The sequence below is a fragment of the Acinonyx jubatus genome, chromosome B4 (assembly GCF_027475565.1).
Source record: "Acinonyx jubatus isolate Ajub_Pintada_27869175 chromosome B4, VMU_Ajub_asm_v1.0, whole genome shotgun sequence".
NCBI lineage: Eukaryota > Metazoa > Chordata > Mammalia > Carnivora > Felidae > Acinonyx > Acinonyx jubatus.
In genome coordinates this window covers 130,477,064-130,497,209 of record NC_069387.1, presented here as the reverse complement: position 1 = coordinate 130,497,209, position 20,146 = coordinate 130,477,064, and the positions used below count along the sequence as shown (strand labels likewise).

Here is a 20,146-nt window from a genome sequence, read left to right as displayed (position 1 = left end):
CGGATGGAGGGGCAGCGCTCGATGCCCCAGCAGGACCCTCTGGGCGGCCTCTTCTCCGGGAGCCAGAGCCAGAGGCCAGCACGGTTACCATGGTGACCACCACCCTCCATCCTGGAGGCCCAGATGACAGTCACGGTTTCTGTAATTCGGAGGGTTCTGGGAGGGTGGGTGGGGGCAGGAGTGCCGGGTTTGGCTGAGCCAGCCAAATTTGTTTTTATTTTTGTCAAATCTATAATCTGATCCATTTCCCAGGGTGCACCTCAGTTGTCTAAATAAATCAAGTGTAGGAAGAAGCCGGAAGCTGCATCCCCCCTGGGCCAGAGAGGCCGGGAAGATGGACCACGCCCCTATGCGGGGTGGGGGGTGGGGGGGCCCTTCCCCTACTGGTCCTCAATGAGTCCAAGGACAGAGGCTCAGGACTCTGCTCTCCAAAGGCTGGGGCCTGAGGTTCCAGATCCTGGATCCCAGCTTCTACAAGGCTGGGTCCACAAGCACCCATGCAGCACCTGTTGTATATGTGGCCTGTGCATCAGTGCACTGAGACGAACGAGGCTTACTCCCACCCTGGATGTACCTAGAGCACATCCCTGTTCTGGAAGCCAGCTGCGATGTGTGGCTACCATTCTGAATGTCAAGCATGCTGTAGACCCTTGGGCTTTGAAGAGGACATCCATTCCCTACTTTGTTAATTTATTCATTGGGTGTGTCTTTATGAGCAAAATCCTCTGGAAAGCTGCTTGGCCTCTAGTAAAGCAAAACGGAGGCCCACGTTAGGGTCCAGGAGTGCCGCTCCTGGGTGGATACCCTGGAGTAATTCTGACTTAAGTCCACAAAAACCAGAATGCTCATAGCTGTGTTATTCATGATGGCCCCAACCTGGGAACGACCCAGGTGTCCCTCACCAGGAGAATGAGTCAGGCAGCCCCCAGGGGACATGCGGCCATGTGCAGAGACATTTTTGATTGTCACGATATGGGGAGACAGGACACTGGCATCTAACGGGTAGAGACCAGGGATGCTGCTGAACGTCCTAGAATGCACGGGACGGCCCCACCACAAAGAATTATGCAGCCCCACCTGTGAACAGTGCCAAGGCTGAGAAACGCCTGCGGCACATCCATTCGATGGAATACTCCCCAGCAATGAAAAAGGGCAAGCTTACTGATACACACGACAGCAGAGACGGAGCTCATGGGCATAATGCCGGGTAACAGCTGGACACCCGAGAGCAAAGAGTATGTGAATCCAATTTTACAAAGTGAAAAATCAGCCAGAGCTAACCCTGCAGTGAGGGAGGTCAGAGCAGCGGTGACTTCAGGTGAGCACCTGTTGGGGGTGGGGGACAAGGGAGCTCCCAGGGCTCTCTCCATCTTTAGGAGATGCTCTTGTTGGCCCGAGTGCGGTCACAGTAGTGTATTTATATGGAAAAATGCCTTGAGCTGGACAAGACAGTTTGTGAGCTCTACTGCATGTACATCTTACCTCAATAAAAGGGCCAACAAAAAAATTATGAAGGGCAACTGGGACAAGGAAAAATCAAATGCAACAATTAAAACCACACAAGCACCTGCTGGGGTGGCCACTGTCCCAGACCCCAGCTCCCCCCCCACCATGGGAAACGTCACCACAGCCCTGCAAGGGAGGGTGTGACAGGTTTGCCGAGACCGAGGCCGCAGCTAGTGAGGGATCTGAATTTCACACCATCCTGTCTTCTGTTTGTTTAAGGATTCGTTCCTCCCCTGCCCGCTGCAGCCTCGGGATACAGGCACGGCAGACATTATTACACCCATTTTACAATGCAAAAATGAAGGTCCAGATACTTGCCCAAGGTGATATGGTGGTTGAGGTGGAACAGAAAACCGCTCCTTAAAGTGGACAGACCTGCTGGGCGGATGGTCCTAGGCCTCTCTGCTTACATGCCTCCAGCAGTGGGGAGCTCCCCATGTGACACACTGCCTTGCCTGGGGTTAATTGATTCTGCTTATACGCTTCTGGGTCTCAGTGGGCTGAGAACTCCTGCGGGGTGAGATGAGGTCCACGTCTTAGAGGCCCCATAATTGGAGAACCTATTGAATTTGGCCAACATTTCTGATTCCCAGATGCCCAGCAAGCCTCGGTGCCCGGTGTAGACAGCCGGAGTGGGGGAGGTGAGGAAACAGGGGCTGCTAGCTTGGAAGAAAACCCCAGGGCGGATAGTCCATGGGATAGAAACTCCAGCCAAGGAGGCTTCAGCCACTGCCGAAGAAAAGGGGAGGGCAGGGCAAGGCCCTGGGGACCAGAGCCCCACTGTCTGTGGGCTGACCCAGCCTCAAGATCCCACCCACAAAGGAGGTGTGCCTTTGGGGAAGCCTCCTGGAGTCCTAGGCAGGGGGAACAGATGCCTCCCCCAAGCCTTCACGATGGCCTGAATGTCCCCCACTTATATCAGCTATCAAACTGAGTGTGGTCTGTTCTGGCTTCTTCTCACCACCAACCAGGCTGTGCTCTCCAAAGGGCAGAGGGTATCGATCCCTCTCTGTGCCCAGAGCCCTACCTGGAGCAGCTGCTCGGGGCATATGCAGCCTCAGAAAAGAGTGAGGTCCCCATCACTTGGAGGCATCGAGGAGTCTAAGGAGGCATTTCTGTGCTGCAGGGATTTGTAGCCTCCCTTCCCGCCCCGAACTCCCCCTTCTCCTTTCTAACATCCATCACTCACTATGCCATTATTCGGCACCCCCTCGCTGAGACCCCCTCTGTTGGCCCACAGTGGTCTGGGAACCCCAAATGAAGAAGATGCCGTCCCTGCCCTCAAGAAACCACAAGCAGACACTTGGCGGGGACACAGACAGAGGGTGAGGGCTGGACAGAGGGTGATGACACTCTCCCTCAGCCTCCTGGGGACCAGTCCTCCGCCACACATCTCCCCTGCCTGCCAGCGACCACACACACACACACACACACACATTCATGTATGCACTCCCACGGAGCCCCGCAGCCCTTCCAGCACCTGCACACGCTGACACGCGTGCACACCCTCCTCCTCGCCCATCTGGCCCACAGCCCTGGGCACACCCGATGCGCTCTCCTGCAAACACAGCTCTCGGCTTCTCCGTACCCCCTGGGGAAGTTCATGAGCCCCTTCTCAGGATAATGTTTTTAATGCATACGTTTTTTTAATGCCCAGAATTAGAAAGGAAGGAAGCCAGTTATGTTAAAAGAGTTGTCAACACATTTAAAAAAAAACAAACAAACAAACTCAGGAGGAAGGAGAGCCACTCGAGATTCATTATCAACACAATGAAGAGCCAGGGCCAGTGGCAGGTCTGATACTGTGACGGTAAAGCAGTGATGAAGTCCACAAGCACCACAATGTGACAGGGAGACATCAGCGATTGCTACTAGTGAGCCACAGAAACTGCCAGTAATCACACCGTGCTTTGTTACCTCCGTTCATAATAGAAAGGCTTCATTTCGGTCTGACATCAGTGAAAACTAAACGTGCAACTTGACCCCATCCAGGTTCAAGAACCCCAGGGGCGCCTGGATGTCTCCACTGGGTAAGCGTCAACTCTTTTATTTCGGCTCAGGTCATGATCCCAAGGTCATGGGATCAAGCCCTCAGTCAGGCTCCGAGCTAAGTGCAGAGCCTGCTTAAGATTCTCTCTCTCTCTCTTTGTGCCCCTCTCCCCACCTCGTTCTCTCTCTCTCCACCCCCACCTCTTTCCTAAAATAAAAAAAAGAGAAGAAAAGAACCCCAGGCTAAGATCTTGTTCTAGAAACTCTCTCCCCCTCGGGCCCTGGGGACACCTGGGCCTTCTCCTACTTCATGGGCTCCGACTCTCATATGTTGGCCTTTCTCAGGCTCCCCAGCCTCTGGTCTCCCCTCTCCTCTCCTTGATCCCACACCCACTCGCGAGGCCTCAACTCTGGTGGTCAGCAAGCTGACCAGGTCTGCAATCTGTCCCAGCCCCAGGCTCACTCCATCCTGACCAACAGACCTCCCAGACATGCCCTAGGTTGTCTCTAGGAACCTCAAATCCATCATAATGGGGTAGGTCATATTCTCCCAGACTGCCAAGTTCTCTGCACTTCCCTCCCCCAATGAATGAGGTCCCCCAGCCACCACCTGTGCTGGAAGTTGTCCAGATGAGGACCCTCCAGAGGCTCCCTCCCGCTCATCCCATTGTCCCTTTCAGAGACCTGTCCATTTCACCACCTAAATCTCTCCCCTCCACCCACAAATCTGCACCCCCACTGCCCCAGGCAGGCTGCACTCCCCACTCCTCACTCTGAACAGTCTCTTCCTTCAGCCTTGCCTTTTCTGCAAAGCCTCTACACGCAGCCAGTGGGTTCCTCCAAAACCAAAAGCCTTCCACGGCTCCCCACGGCCTTCCAGAGAGTTTCCAAACTCCTTGGCTTGGCATCCAAGGCCCATTGTCTAAGTGCTCTTGGCCAGCCTCCTCTCTGTCCACACAACCTCCACCTCCAACCTTGCCTGCTAGGATGCACTTCATTGAAAGCTTTGCTGCACATCTACTATGTGCAGGGCTGAGGGCCAAGGCCTAAAGAAGAGGCAGGCACTAATGGATCATGGAGCCTGTCCTCAAGTTACTCACAGTCTAGGAGCAGGTAAGGAGAATAAGTCAGATACAAAAGGCCTTACACATGGTACAAGAAGAGGGCTTGACTGGGCGTTGAGCAGGTAACAGGTGGATGAGAGACTGGGGGAAGTGTGTTGATCAATAAGTATCCGCCAAAGAAGGGAATGGATCAGTGAGTAAATGGGCTGATAGATGGACAGACAGGAGCATGGGGTGGGGCCTTTGGGTCAATGGATGATTGAATGGGTAGATGGTTGTGAAGGTGACGGGGGTGGGGGGTTAAGTGCATGAATGTAAAGGTTAAGGAAGGTGGATGGGTCAATGGGCAGATGAATGGATGAAGAGATGGAAAGATGGATGGATGGATGGATGGATGGATGGATGGATGGAGTAAAGAACGATGAGTGGGGACAAGGACAGGTGGGTGTATGGGAGGTGGTTGGAAATAGGACACTCTAGTAAATGGCAGCTCCAAAATTCGACCCCAAGTTTACATGACCACAGGAACCCTTCAGGTTGGGACTCAGCACTGTCCTCTCTTCCTCCTTCAGAGATTCCCTCTCTCACTCTACACCCCCTTCCCTGCTGTGCCCACACTTTCAGAGCTCCCCAAGACCCCAGGGACCACCTGGGCCAGGGTTTCTCAGCCTGGGCACTACTGACGTTTAGGACCTGATTGTTCTTTGTCGTGGGCAACTGTCCTGTGTGTAGTAAGTTTTTACCCACTAGAAACCAGTAGCACACCCTCCCCAAGTTGTGACAGCCCCAAAGGCCTCCAGACATTGCCAAATGTCCTCTGGGGGCAAAATCATCCCTGAAAATCACCGATACAGCCTAACCTCCCCCACACCACTATTTGATGGATGAGGAAACTGAGACCCAGATAGAAGGAGTGACCTGCCTGAGGTCATGAAGCTCGCACTCGGCAGACCCCAGACTGGACCTCGGGGGACAGTCAGTCCTCAGTCATCTCCTCACTGGACACAGAGGTGCAGGTGAGAGCCTCCCCACCGCCCCAGCTCTGTGGGAGAAGCCAGGTGCAGACCTTGAATACCCTGCTGTCCGCACCTCTACCCGCCGCCCTCACCCCCACCCCCAGCCCTCCCATAGCACTGCAAGCCCTTCCATCCCCATATAGCACCTCACAGTCAGCCACGCCTCCTCCTCCTGCTTTCTCATATAGAAAGAAACTGCCATCCAGAGAGGTCGAGCTGTTTGCTCAGCATCACCAGCAGTAAGCACCAGCGTCAGGTGGTACTGGTACTCAGCAGTAAGCACCAGCGTCAGGATCTGCACTTGGGGAGAGAAAAGGGAGACCAGAGCACAGCTCCACAGGACAGACGGGGCCAGAAAGGTGGAAGGCAGCCCCACAGGAGAGCCAGAGAGAGACTGGCGGAAAGACATTCCGGCTGATTAAAAAGACGGATCGATTTCTCTCGGAGAGAAACAAACGGGGCCGTTTGTCTCCCAACAGGACAGTCTGAGGGAGGTGGCAGGTCAAAGCTGGCTCCTGACACAGACACCCAGGCAAGATGGACGAATACAAATCCAATCATGTTTTAAATGCCCCAGGAGGGGGCTGACGCTTCATTAGCCAACCAGCCCTCTTTCTAATTCTCCTGCTCGCTATCAATTACGACTAGCCTTGCAGTCAGGTCTCACAGGGCTGCATACGCCCTGGGCTCCGGCCCAAGCCCCACGGGGCCACTGCCGCCCTGGACAAGCACTCCACCTCTCTGGGCCCCCCTGACAAATGGGCCTCTCTAGAGCCGCCTGAGCTGCCGGGGAAGATGAAATGCTCCCTCCCGGGGCAGTGTCTCCCTGTGCCCTCCAGATCCGGACCCCAAATGTCCTTCGATGCTCAGCTCTCACTCCTGCCCTCACCCAATGCACACGCCATGCTGTTAACAAAACATCCGGGGTGACCCCAGCTCAGCTCGGGCATCTGACTAGGCGCTTTCCTCAGCTGGGATGCCACCCCCACGCCCTCCACCTCTCACCCATCAAAGACTCTCTTGCCCTGGCTTGGGGGTCTCCTCCTTCATCAAACACCTCCTGCAGCATCCCAGGCAGGCCCGACCGGCCACTCCATCCTCCTCCCAGTGGCCACGGCTCCCTGAGGGTCCCTCTGCCCAGCCTTTATCCCACTTTGCATCACAGGGGTATGATTCCGGTCACTGTTCTTTATACTCTTCTCTCTGCCTAGAACACTATCCCTCAACTGTTCTTTGGGAAAACTCCTACTCACACAGCAAGACCCAGGCCAAATGCCCCCTCCTCCAGGCAGGCTTCACCAAGGCCCCCCAGGACGGATCGGGGGCAACTTCCTCACCTGCAGCTCTGGTTGCACAGAAATCACCACGTGATGGTACCAGAGTCCAGCCCACCCTGCTGACCAACCGAGAGCACCGCATCCAGTCTGGCCACCAGAAGCGTCCCTAGGGCACAGCTTGATGCTGACTTTTGCATCTGAGAAAAGTCAACCCTCTCTATACCAGATGGAGAGCAATGGGCCATTTCCCAGATATGTGTTGCTCCTTCCAGCAACAGGGGCCACCCGCCCAGGCATTCCCATTAGCCCGGGGCTGCAGGAGGAGGGGACACCCTCCCGTAAAGAACCCCTTCCCCAGCCATAAGCCGGCCAGGCAGGTGCAGCATTGGCCTCAGAGTCTAGAGTGCTGGGCTCCAGTCTGCCCTGGCTTTCTGATTACTCAATGTGTGCCCTTGGGCAAGTCAGCCTCCCTTTTTTCTTGGGCCTCAGTCTCCCCAGCTGTAGAATGGGGCTAGCAAACTCCTGGCCCTGCAGCCTCACAGGAGGTGCTGAGAGAACCTGAGAGGCCATGGCGGGGCAGGACAGTACCATATGAACTAGAAGGTGAGGCACAAGCCCATCAGTGCCAGGCCCGCGCTGGGCAAGATGGAGGAGACAAAGCAAGCCACAAACCATCCCCCTAAGGCAGAGAGGAAAGTTGTAGCACAAAGGACTGATAAAGAGCTGGAGGGTCAGGGCACCTGGGCGGCTCAGTCGGTTAAGCGTCCAGCTTCGGCTCAGGTCATGATCTCATAGTTCCTGAGTTCGAGCCCCGCATTGGGCTCTGTGCAGACAGCTCAGAGCCTGGAGCCTGCTTCGGATTCTGGGTCTCCCTCTCTCTCTGCCCCTCCCCCGCTCATGCTGGGTCTCTCTCTCAAAAATAAATAAACGTTAAAAGAAAAAAAAAAAAAGAGCTGGAGGGTCAAGAGAGGAAGAAGCTGGAGATCCAGGAACACTTCTCACAGGTGGTGGCCAGGAAGCTGGGCCTGGGGGACTGGTGGGATTTGTGGCCACGGAAGCATGAAGAGGGCATCTCAGGGGGCAGACCCAGCATAAGCAAAGGCAGGGAGGCAGGGGGTGTCAGAGAACATCAGCACTTGTTTGGGGCTCCAGAACAGAAAGCACGAAGGGAAGCAGCAGAAAGGTAGCTGGAGGACAGCCCAGGTGGACCACGGAAGGACTCAAATCCAGGCTAAGTGAGACTGTTCTGGGGGTGATTGGGAGCCATGGAAGGTTCTTGAGCAAGGAAGGAATGAGTAAACAAATAAAAGGCGGCAGGGAGGGAGGGAGACAACAGCCCTCCCTGGGCACACAGCTCTCTACGGATGACAAACCCCTTCCACACAAGGGAGCCCCAGGAACCCCTGAAGAGAAGCTGAGGTAGTGGGGAGAGACCGGGTCAGGGCAGAGCTGATTGCCCATGGTTGCACAACTCCCGGCTGGTGCTCTCTTCACCGTGCAGGGGAGGGGAGGGAGGGCCTGCCACCTTGTCAGTGGGGCAGGAGGGGTGAGATCCCAGCAGCCGTCTGTTTAGACAGAAGGAGATGGAAAAACTCAACCCCAGATGTTCCCAACAGCCCAGCCATAGGGAAAGGGGTCAGGACAGAAGAGATGGAGGTTAGATTACGGGAGGACTTCCTGATAGTTTAAAACCTTCAGAAGTTTCCTCCAGGCCTTTATCCAGTGGCCAGAGGCCCTATCTGGTACAGCAGGACGGAGAGGTAGCACGCTCAGAGACAGGGGATGGCCCAAAGACCAGGCATAGCAAGGCGATGGGGGGGAGTCTTCTTGCAGGTGACACCCCCTCTTCTCCTCTACCACATTTGGGGCTCCCCAGGCTTTCTCCTCCTCCCACTGTCCAGCCTTCAGGCCCTCCCACCCGCAAGAGCCAGCACGTCCCATCACCGACAGTCTCTCTCCCTAGCAGCCCGGCCATAGGTTTCTCAGGTCGTCAAAGACTTGGGGCCCAGGTGCCACCGCCTGCAGGACCCTTGTCCTGAGCCACCCCAGATGGCTCCCCACAGCTACCCCACTGGCCCCAGTGTGCTCACAGCTGCCGCTCGGCACTTAACGCTGTAGGAGCCCAGCCAGTGTTTGTTCTGAATTCCCACCGGACCCCCTGACATTCCCAGCTGGGGGCTGCCACAGCCTCAGGTCACAGATGAGCAAACAAAGGCTCAGAAAAGGCAAAGTCCTCTTGGCCAGGAAGCCAAGAGCTGCTCTTCCTTCACACTCACGCAAGCCACGGTCCCTGGGGCCACCTGAGCCCTCTCCCAACACCAACCCCAAGGCCAGTCTCTCCCCGCCAGCACCCTGGGCCACCGTCATTCCTCATCGCCACCCCGCAGGTGCCCGCTCTGGATGGGCTCCCGGCTGACGTCTCTCCCAGGGAGCCAGAGGCACCTTCCTCCGCCCAAAACAGTCATAGCTGTCTTCTGTGCACGCCTGGTGCATGGCACGCTCTCGGTAGAGGCTTGTCGAATGGTCTCACGAATGGGTGAGAGATGAACAAGAGCCCGTGCACCTCCAAGAAACGTGCCGAACCCCCACAATGAACAGCACGAGGCTTGAGCTGTGATGAGACCGTGGGCCCTGCCCCCTTCCTGCCCAGTGACTGGCAAAGTCAGAGGGTCTACACAGCTGGGGTCTCGACCAGGTGGACCTCCAAGCAAGAGCAAGCAGAAGGCCGGAGCCAGGCGGGAGACCAGAAGCAGACAGAAGGGGGCCGGGGGCACAGATGAGAGCCAGGACCCCAGCCACAAGCACAGAGCGAGGGAACCCGCTCACAAGGAACACGGCTCCTGGTGGTCCATACAGACACCACTGAGATGCTCCCTGAGCAGGGCCGGAAGGGGGTTCCCCACCAGTCCCTTCCCAACCTCATCGTCCAACCCTCCCATCCTGCAGACAGGGAGACCGAGGGCCAGCACGGGGTGGGGGTGGGGGGTGACATATCCAAGGTCACCGGCAGCTGGCATCTCTGTCCTCCCAGCCCGGGCTGGCTCCCTACCCACCCCGCCCAGCAGAGAGGCAGCCTTCACAGCCGACTGGCTTCCCACCATGCATGGCTGCTTTGCACCGCAGCAGAGGCGCTGGCTTAGCGCTGGGGCGGGGGAGGCAGCGCCCCGGAGTGTGTCCAAAGGGAAGGGGGCTGCACAGCCCTCCGGGGGATGGCCCCAGGCAGGCCCCAGAGGCAGCCTCCGAATGTAGATGCTGAAACCCAGGGAGACCCTCCCCACTGTGAAGCAAACCTCCCTGCCCTGGGAGGAGGACCGGGCACTTCTCCAGACTCTGCAGGTGGCCGCTGCGTCCTGAATAAATGCTGAGGCTGGGGATTCAGAGAAATCGAGGTTTTCATCCCTGCTCTACTACATCCTGGCTGAAGAAGGGCTCTCACAGTCTCATCCGGGGTAGAAAATCGGTGGGTTTCCAGCTGATGGGTCCTGCTCCCAGAGGCGCCCGGCAAGACGGGGCTATGCTGACCAGCAGCGCTCACATGGACGAGGCCATGACTACCGGCAGCGTGACTGGCACAAACTTACCTAAATGACAGAGATCGAGTCTGATTTTCCCTGGAAACAATGTCCTCCGGAGGCGTATGTTCCACCGAAGGGCTCGATGCCTAACATCTTGCGGAGGCAAGCGGAGCGCTTGTCCAGTGATACGTGAGGGCCCTGTTCGCCTCTGAGCTCGGATAGGAAGAGTGATAACCACGTGTGGCAGTTTATCTTTTTCTCTTTTTTAATGGTTTTATTTATTTTTGAAGGAGAGAGAGGGAGAGTGAGAGACAGAGCATGAGTGCAGGAGGAGCAGAGAGAGAGGGAGACGCAGAATCCGAAGCAGGCTCCAGGCTCTGAGCTGTCAGCAGAGAACCCAACGTGGGGCTCAAACTCACAAACCGTTAGATCATGACCTGAGCCGAAGTCGGACACTTAACCGACTGAGCCACCCGGGCGCCCCTACACGTGTGGCAGTTTTTCTAGTCTGCAGAACTCCATTTGCACATAGGTCATCGTGCACTGCTGTGAAGGGGGGGAGGGTACTACCCCCATTTGACGGTGGGAAAACGGGGCTCAGAGAGGTGGGAAAAACTGGCCCATGGTCACACAGCAAATCAGAGGTGGCAGGAGCCCCTGGGTCTGTCTGACTCAGGGCCCCAGCATTTTCCACATGCCAGCTACCCATGAGTCAAGCCACGCAATCAATCCCCTGACATTTCAGACCCAGAGACCTCCTGGCTGAAACCCTGGCTGACGGTGCACGCTCGAGGCCCAGGCCAGGCAGACGGTGGTGCTGACATTTGGGTGAGTGGCCCTTTCCCACCCCGGCTCGCCAGCTCAGGGAGGGTCCCGGCAGCCTTCTGACTCTCCAGTGAGTCAGGTGGTGACTCAGGGCCGAGCTCTGGGCTGGGTGAGGGACTGAGTCAGGGAGCACCAGGTTCCACAGGGCAGCTGGCTCTGAGCCAGGGCCCCTCATGAACCACAGACGTCAGCACTGGGGACAGTCTTTCTGGGCAGACCCTGCCAGCCTGCCCTGCCCCGACCCTGGCCCGCCGGGCCTGATAGCTGCTCCCGCCGGCCTGACCCTGAGGCCTACACGTCCATCATTCCTTTGGATTCTTGATGGGAAGCAGAGCCATGCAGAGTCTGGAAGTGTGGACGATCATTTATGGATGTCACAATGATTGGGGGCCACTACCTACTAATATTTAGGGACAAAAACACCAAATGTCCTGTAATTTGCCAGACAGCCTGGACCACAAAATGCTGTCACACCCAAGATGCCAACGGTGTCCCCACTGAGGAGCCCCCTGGTTAAGCACTGCCCCCTCCCTGAGCTCTCTCCCAAGGAGGAGGGGAGGAAGGGAGGTTTCTGGCCAGGGAAGAATCCGAGAGCCTGCATCACCTGATCAAAGACACCCCCACACACACACACCAGGACCCTAAAGCCCAGCCTGAGCACCCTCCCCCCCCCGTCAAGTCTCTGCTCCAGCGCCCCTGCGGACACCAAGGTCATGTGGGCCTGCACTTGCAAAAACCTGCCTCAGCCTCTCTCCCACCGATCCGATTCAGGCTATGAAATCTTAGCACCGAACCGTCGTGTTCACAAAGCCTAGAATCTCGGGTCCTCAGACTTCCAAACACATATGACAGGCAGCCACAGCCACCAAATCTCAGACTCATGCCCTCTTTGAAACACGGAACTTTACAGGCTTTAAATGGCAGAGGCTTAGAATGTTAATGGCCCTGAGCCTTAAATCTAAACTCTGAACGCTTAGACTTAATCACAGAAGTTTCCAGTAGGAGAGTCCCAGAACCTGACACTTCTGAAGCTGCTCCAGTGCAGAGTCATCAGATCTTTGGTCTAGGAGGGAACTCGGAAGCGAGGCAGCCGGTTCAGGCAGAGACCCTTCATCTTTCGACCCAGCCTCAGAAGCTCTGTCACGGGGCCCGGGGAGCCCAATGTGCCCTGAGCAGCTCCCAGTGTCGGGGAGTCCCCCCCAAGGAGGGGGCTGAATCTGACAGCCCTCCTCCCCCACGCGGCTTCCACACGCTGGGACCCAGGGCTCTCCCTGAGACAGGGGACCAAGCCCAGCTCTGCCCAGGGGCAGGTCTCCGTCCCTCCCCTCCCCTCCCCTCCCGAGGCTGGCCTCATTGGCGCTCCCAACCCCAGCCTCCCACAGGTGCACAGTGTGGAGCCAAGGGCGTTGGTGAGGACAAAGGCCAGAGGACCCCAGGGGCTCTGTCTGCCAGACAGGCCAGAAATGTGGCAACCTGGAAGGGTCTCTGTGGGCTGCTCAGTGATCAGGGCCTGAGGTCAAGGGTGTGGGCAACTATGGCTGGCACCCCAGGCGGCTCCCAGAGCTAGAGAAGGCCGTGTCATCCAGACCCTTGTTTTTAGGTCACACTCCCAGGCCAAGTTAATCTGAGCCATGCCTCCAACCCAGCCCAGCCCAGTCTTAACTGTCTGGACCCTGTGAGGCTCAGAAAGGTACAGCAACTTTCCCGAGGTCACACAGCAGCCAATGGCAGAGCCAGAATCAACCTCTGTCCCACCCAGGCAAGGTCCCTGTGACACGATTCCACTGTCTCCCCAGTCTTCCAGTGAGCCTTTCTCTCCCTCAAAGGCCCAAAGCTCCTGTGGTCCCCCTTTTCCTGGCCTGGCCACCCCCCAGCTTACATGCTGCAGGCTCCTAAGGTTTCCCCAACATACTGTACTAAAACTGTTCCCATGGAGGGTGCCTGTGTCCCCTGCCCCCGGGAGTTCCTCAGGGCAGACCAGCTAGCTATGTTTCTCTGTCCTCCACGATCCCAGGGCTGATGTCAGAGAGCACTGGGTGAACAGAGTTATTGAATAGACCCTCTAACCATGGCTGAGACCTCCTGAGCTGTCCCACAGAAGGACCGTGAAGGCTTTTGGCCCTCCGCCCAGCTAGGGGCACCCGGATCCACACTCCACCCACGCCAGCAGAGAGCCTCGGGTTTCCAAGGTCATCACCCAGCCCCTGACATAGCAGGGAGGCCAGCAGTCCTGGGCTCAGCATGGCTGTCTCCCCCAGCCTTTCTGGGGGCCTCGTCATCACTCCAGCCTGCATCCCGGGTATCCCAGGTGTCCAGAGCTGGGCTCAGACCCTACCCTGGGTGGCCTCAAGCCCTGGCAGAGACTCTGTGCTGTTTGGTGGGCCCCAAAAGCCAGAGGCCACCATGTCTGGGCTCACCTCCTCCTCCTGGGCTCACCCCACGACCCATTTCCACATGGCACCGAGCCATCTTTCTAACACACTGATCTCTCCCTATCACACCCTGCTGTAAACTCGCCCTGGTCCCGCTGCCCTGAGAACACAGGCCAGCTCCTCACTCAGCCCCCTGCAAGCCTCCCTCTCCCCCCTCCGCCTCCTCTCTCCCCACTGTCCCTCACTCCCTCGTCCCTCTCTTCTCCTGGCCTTTGTTCCTGAGGTAGCCTCCTCCCCACCACCCTGTCCACCCAACACCGCTCATTACTGGAGACCCAGCTCAGACACCGCCAAAATGCGCCCGGCGAACACCGAAGGAGAGCGAGCCCGTGGCGCGCCAGGCACCATGCTGGGTGCTGGGTGCTGGGGTCCAGCGGCAAACAAGACATGCTCGGTCCGTGTGCCGCTCACCTGACGGTTCCCTGGAGGAGGCAGATGGTAGCTTCGGAATGCCACAACTAGAGAGTGACAACAAACGGAGAGGCCAAGGGGGAATCGGGGCACACTGCCCTGAGCGGGTGACACTTAAGCCACGGTCGGAAGGATGCAGTGAAGGATTGTGCCAGGTGGAGAGGGAAGGGAAAAGCGTTTCACAAGGAAGAGCACGTGGGAAGGCCCTGAGGCCTAGAAGAACGCAGGGGGAGCAGTAAGGTGGCACCTGGTGGGCTGGGGGAGGACTTTGCTCTACTCCTCCAGGGCAGTGGGAAATAGCGAAGGGTCGTAACAGGGGCCACACGGGCAGACCAGGGGCAGCAAGTGGAGGCAAGAAGATTTGTGAGGCTGCCTTCTGCCGCCTCGGGGTCCACGCCCACAGGGTCCCCTTCGGACTCGCATCATGTGGCCTCCATCAACCAAATGGCTCAGTCACCGGGAGCTGAGCCATGGGCCAGGGTCTCACTTAACACGGCCTCCCCAGTCCCAGCATAGACCCGGGGCTCACACCGGACGACTCTCTGAGCCAGCCGGGCACTGAACCAACCCCCAGGTCATCAACGACTTCCAGAACGTTCGCATCAGCAGGATGCCAGGTCCTCATCGGTCCGCCCTCCGTGCCCCGACATTCCCCCAGACCCGCCATCTGAGCTCGCTCACCACCACCACGGCCTCCTATCCAGAGGAAGGTGTGGCAGGCAGGGCTCCATCAGGGAACAGCTCGGCCCCGTCACACAAAGGATATGGGTTACACACCATCTTGATGCACCAGTTCCGGGGGCTGGTGGTCTGTCGTAGGCAGAAGAAGGCAACAGGTGCCAGGTCCGGGTGAGGGACTTCAGGATCGGCTCCATCCAGGGGCTCCTCCAGGCCTGGAGGGGAGGGAGGGGGGCTCTGGGGCCCCGGCTGCTCCGTGACTCCCAGCTCAGCTGCTGGGGCTGCGGCAGCGGCAGACGAGGAGGGCGGCGAGGAGCTCTCGGCCATGTTGGCGCCGAACCAGAAGCCCTGGGGGAGGAAGACACGTGGCACGTGGCAGGGGGTGCCTGGCACCCACTCCCCACCCCGCCTTCCCTCACGGGGGACGCAGCCCAGACAGAGCAGCCTCAGGTCCGTAGGCCCCTTGTCCTCACTCTGCCACGAGGATTAGGAAAAAGCTGAGGGCCCGGATGCACCCAAGTCAGAATCCACTCCCAGTGAGTGGTCCTGAGACAAGTCTGGTCAACTTTGCTCAGCCCCAGTTTGGGGCGATGGAAAGTAAGAAGAATAAAACCTTCCTAGAATGTAATTGCAATACTGTTGGGGTTTTTGTGGGGCTTTTTATGAGACTAGAGCTATAGATTTATGGCATCGTCGAAAACAAAGAAAATCTGCAAGGAGAAAAGGGATGTTGGTGAAAAGTCAGACATTAGTGCCAGGATGACACGTGTTGACTAAGGACAGGTTGGAGTGTTACAGGGCCAGACACCAAGGGAGTTGGGCAAGCCGGGAGGGAATCAGGGCAGGCTTCCCTGAGGCAACGACACCTCCCCTGAGACATACAACCGAGCCCAGGGACCCCACCCACCACCTCCCAAAGGTGAGAACTCAGAGACCTGCCACACCAACCTCTGGGCTTTACAGCTGGAGAAACTGAGGCCCAGAGAAGGGACAGGACAGGCACACAGCCTGGTAACAGCAGAGGGAAGCAGGGCTGGCTTCCCGGGAGTGTGACCAGTGTGGCCACCCAAGGCTCCACGCTCAGAAGGGCTCTTGGTTTAATGCTCTGCTGTCACCGAGTTGAAATTCTTAATAATGGTTGGCCAGGAGCCCCCGCCTTTTCGTTCTGCAATGAGTTCCGCAAATTACATAGCTGCTCCCGACTTCGGCTCAGGGGCACTCCCATGTCGTGGTCTCGTCTGACGTCGACAACAACCCAGGGGCACTACCGTGCAGACGGAGGAACTGAGACCCAGAGAAGGAAGGGCACACAAGGCTACACGCTGACCCAAGTATAGAAGCAGGGCACGCTTAGACGCCAGAGTCCCAGCACCCGTGCTCCAGATTTAGTGATGACTGACCATGGCCTTGCTTGGCCAATGGCGAAGGAGGAAGAACAGGCTTGCCCCCTCACCACCTGCTCTGAGAGGCCACCAGTCCCTGAATCCTCGTGCACTGGGGTCTCCCAGGCCCCAGGACCCTGACGGTGCCGGGTTGGGCAGTGGGAGCTGGAGCCTAACTAAGCTCGTGGTGCTCACCGGACTACTGACCACGGCCGCTGAGCTGCTCACGGCTGATGCGTTTGGACATTTCTCTGGCTCCCAGGGGCAACAGGCGGGAGTTGGCACCTCCCGGCCCTTTGCCCGGCTGGTCAGGGAGGCAGAGTCTTCTCCCAAGCTCCAGGCTCTGCTCTTAGTTCCAGAAAAACAGCCATGGGCCTTACATAAGCTTTCAGGCAACCTGGCCTGCCACGTGTCAACCACTGGGCTGAAAAACATCCCCCCAAGGGGTGGCTCCAGGTCTGCCCACCACAGCACCCACCACCCCCTGCTGGCCCCTTGCTTCTGCCACATCGGACCTCCCTCCTCAGGTCCTAGAGCACTGGCTGCCTCCTCCAGACCTCTGCTCACACGGTTCCCTGTCCCTGGAACACCCTCTCCTCCAACTCCCATCCCCTGTCCCCCAGGTCCTGACGATGCATGGATCTGTCCAATAAATGTTTCCCAAGCACCTACTACGTGCAGGCACCTCACAGGCTCTGCAGCCCTGCCAGTGAGTAAGCCAGATCTGGCACCAGCCTCCATTCCGCAGACACTCCAGCAAAGGAGACACACGAGTCAATTAATTTCTCTCCCTCTGGGCTCCAGAGCCCTTATCGCCACCAAACATACCGTATCATTTATGAATTTATATCTTTATGATTTAGTGCCTGTCTGCCCAACCTGAAAGAAGGCTGTAAGAGCACCCGGCACCATGGTCTGTCTCGTTCACTGCTGTATCCGCCCCCCCCCGCCCCGCCCCGCCCGGTGCCTAGAACAGTGCCTGGAACATACTAGGTGCTCAGTAAATACTCGTTGAATAAATGAATAGAATGTGCGGGGAAGTAAACACACGGGGGGGGGGGGGGCGGTGGGGAGAAGGTGGGAGTGGGGAAAGTGCTTTGCCTAAGGGAAGAGACATCGAAGATTAAAAACAGGAACCGGAAGGCACCGGCGTGCGGGCGTGTGATCTGTGGGACGAGCAGTCCAGGTAGAAGGGACAGCATGTGCAGAGGCTGGGAGGCTGGAATGAGCTCAGTGTGTTTAGGGAAGAGAAATGAGGCCAGTGTGGCCCAGCCGAGGGCGGGGGGTGGGGGGGGGGATGAAATTGAGTGTTTGGCAGGGACCCACTGTGAGCCCATCCAAGGAGCTTGTGTTCTATTCCAAGTGCAACAGGAAGCCATGGAGGGTTGTACGCAGGGAGTAGTGTGCTCAGGTCTGTGTTTTTAAGCCATCCCTCTGAGGGCCGAAGGGAGAGTGGAAGAGCAGGGGTGGGGCAGGGAGGGCCAAGAAGAGGCAGGAAGGATGGGCTGGCCTGGCCTGGGATGCTGGTGGAGGTAGGAAGAGAGGGGTGGATTTGAGACATATTTTAGAGGCAGAAAAGCCTGGCCGTGCTCCGGCCCGATGCCACCCTACCCAGCACCGCCCAAACCCCTCCCACAACCACATAGGTGCAAAGAGCCGCCGTGGCCTCGGGAACCACACGTGACTCCCCCCTCTCACCTCCTCGCTCTCAGCTCTGTCCACTTTGTCCTGACTTGCTTTTTGCCTCACTTGGTCCTGCTTAAGACTGTCACACTGTCCCAGTCCTTTTTCCTCACACCTCTCCCACCTCACTGTGGGACTCCCAGAGACCGCTACTCTCAAGGCCATCACCCCCAACCCACTCGCAATGCCCACCCAGCCTCCACCCTCTGACCTGCTCTCCAGGGCCCACCCAGCCTCCACCCTCTGACCTGTCACCCCCAACCCACTCCCAATGCCCACCCAGCCTCCACCCTCTGACCTGCTCTCCAGGGCCCACCCAGCCTCTACCCTCTGACCTGTCACCCCAACCCACTCCCAATGCCCACCCAGCCTCTACCCTCTGACCTGCTCTCCAGGGCCCACCCAGCCTCTACCCTCTGACCTGTCACCCCCAACCCACTCCCAATGCCCACCCAGCCTCCACCCTCTGACCTGCTCTCCAGGGCCCACCCAGCCTCTGCCCTCTGACCTGTCACCCCCAACCCACTCCCAATGCCCACCCAGCCTCTACCCTCTGACCTGCTCTCCAGGGCCCACCAGCCTCTGCCCTCTGACCTGTCACCCCCAACCCACTCCCAATGCCCACCCAGCCTCCACCCTCTGACCCACTCCCAATGCCCACCCAGCCTCCACCCTCTGACCTGCTCTCCAGTGCCCATTCAGGGTGCCACCCTGTGACCTGCTCCGTATAGCCCCAGTTCCTTCTGCCCTGTGCCTGAAGGTCTGCTCCTGTCCCCGGCTGCCTATTCGCCTATTGCTAGAAGCTCTTGAGGGTTTGGCAGCTGTCCCCCTCCGCCCCCACCCCGCCTCCGAGCTCCAACCTGTCCGCGGACTGAGCCTCACAGACATGACAGAACTGGCTTCCGGTGACAACCCTGGTGGATTCAAACTCGAGTCCCTCTGGCCCCAGAGCTCGGGCTGCCTCCATATCCTGAGACTCCTCCCTCAAAGTACTCCCAGGGTAGGCCCGCCAGGCAGCGGTATGGTAACTGGACTGGCCTCTGTGGGCAAGTACAGTGGCAAGAGAAGAAGTCCACTGTGTCTGGAACACACACACCCACCCCCACTCCCGACTCCACCAGCCTCTCGGGGCCTCGGCCTTTCTGTAAAGATCAGCCCTCCTCCTGCCTGCCTCAGCAGGCCTCACGTGATGTGGACGGGAAGGCTCTGTAAGCCCCGTGAAGGTGGGTGTCCAAGCACGCATGAGGCCAGCTGTGCCATCCCCAGGGGCTGCCGCCCCAGTCCTCTCTCTGCCATCGCCACCATCCCATCACCACCACAGCATCACGGAGGCTCTGAGCCTGCTTCTGTGCCAGGCAACGAGCAAGGGGCTTTCTGTGCATCGTTTATGTCGATTTCTACGACGCCCCTTGACGTACGGCAGAGACCACCCTTATTTCTTCTTTATGGAGAAAGAAACCGGGGTCCAGAGAAGTCAAGCAGCGCCCCTGGTCACTCGGCTGGTACAAGGCAGAGACGAGGTCCCAGTTCAGGTCTGCTGCTCCACAGCCCAAGCACCGAACCATAATGGACACCACCCTGGGACAGGGAAAAGCAGCCTGGGACCAGGTCCTCGCTCCCAACTGAGTCACCAGACAGTGCCAATATACCTGCTGCTGCAACCAAGACCCCCAGTGTAGACAGACCCTCCAAGTCTTCCCAAGTCCGTGGGGAAGCCTGCCTTCCAGCATCTTCCAACTGGCACTCCAGAGCCCTTGGAGCGTGCTGGGGAGAGGCCTTGTGCTGGGGAGAGCTCTACAGAGCTCAGAGCCCTGGTGGAAAAAGCCTTGAGGCCTAGCCTGGTCACCCCAGGCCGCGCGCACGCGCGCGTGTGTGTACGTATGCATGCGTGTGTTTGTGTATTCACAGGCACACACAGGCAGACCATTTGTTTACCCCTTTATCAACAACCACACACATCAGCTGATGTCGCAGCTAAAAGAATAAGCAGCGACTTCATTCTGGGAATACTAGAATCTAGGAATCTCAGACTCAGAATATCTTAGAATCACCCAGAACCTTCGAGGCCCAAGGTATTAACTACAATAACCTCAGATTCTCTAGCAAGATGTTTCAGAGCACGGGCTGGAAGCCAGGACCCGGGCTGGAGTCCCCGCTCGGACACCAATCCACCGTGGCACCGCTCAGCCCGGCAGTGGCCCTCGGTGACCCAGCTGTAAAATGAGGGTGACAACAGTCCCGTGGCACGACTGCGAGAAGGACGGGGGATGCACTGGGGCGGCACACGGGAGCCACCGGCCACACCACCGGACACTGGACCGGCCCACAGGGGCCCCACAACAGTCTCCCGTGCTTGTTCGAGCCCTCG

The 20,146-nt window shown here is 58.0% G+C and overlaps 1 protein-coding gene across 3 annotated transcripts in view; it reads right to left on the bottom strand.

Annotated features, from left to right (window-relative positions):
- The window catches only part of CACNA1I (calcium voltage-gated channel subunit alpha1 I), a 134,847-nt gene that overhangs the window by 87,896 nt on the left and 26,805 nt on the right, over window positions 1–20,146 (bottom strand). For all 3 annotated transcript variants that reach the window (XM_053226824.1, XM_053226825.1, XM_053226823.1), the window contains exon 2: window positions 14,803–15,061. In XM_053226824.1, the coding sequence (XP_053082799.1) occupies window positions 14,803–15,040 (238 nt within the window). In that variant the 5' untranslated portion in view covers window positions 15,041–15,061. The remainder of the gene's footprint in view (window positions 1–14,802; window positions 15,062–20,146) is intronic.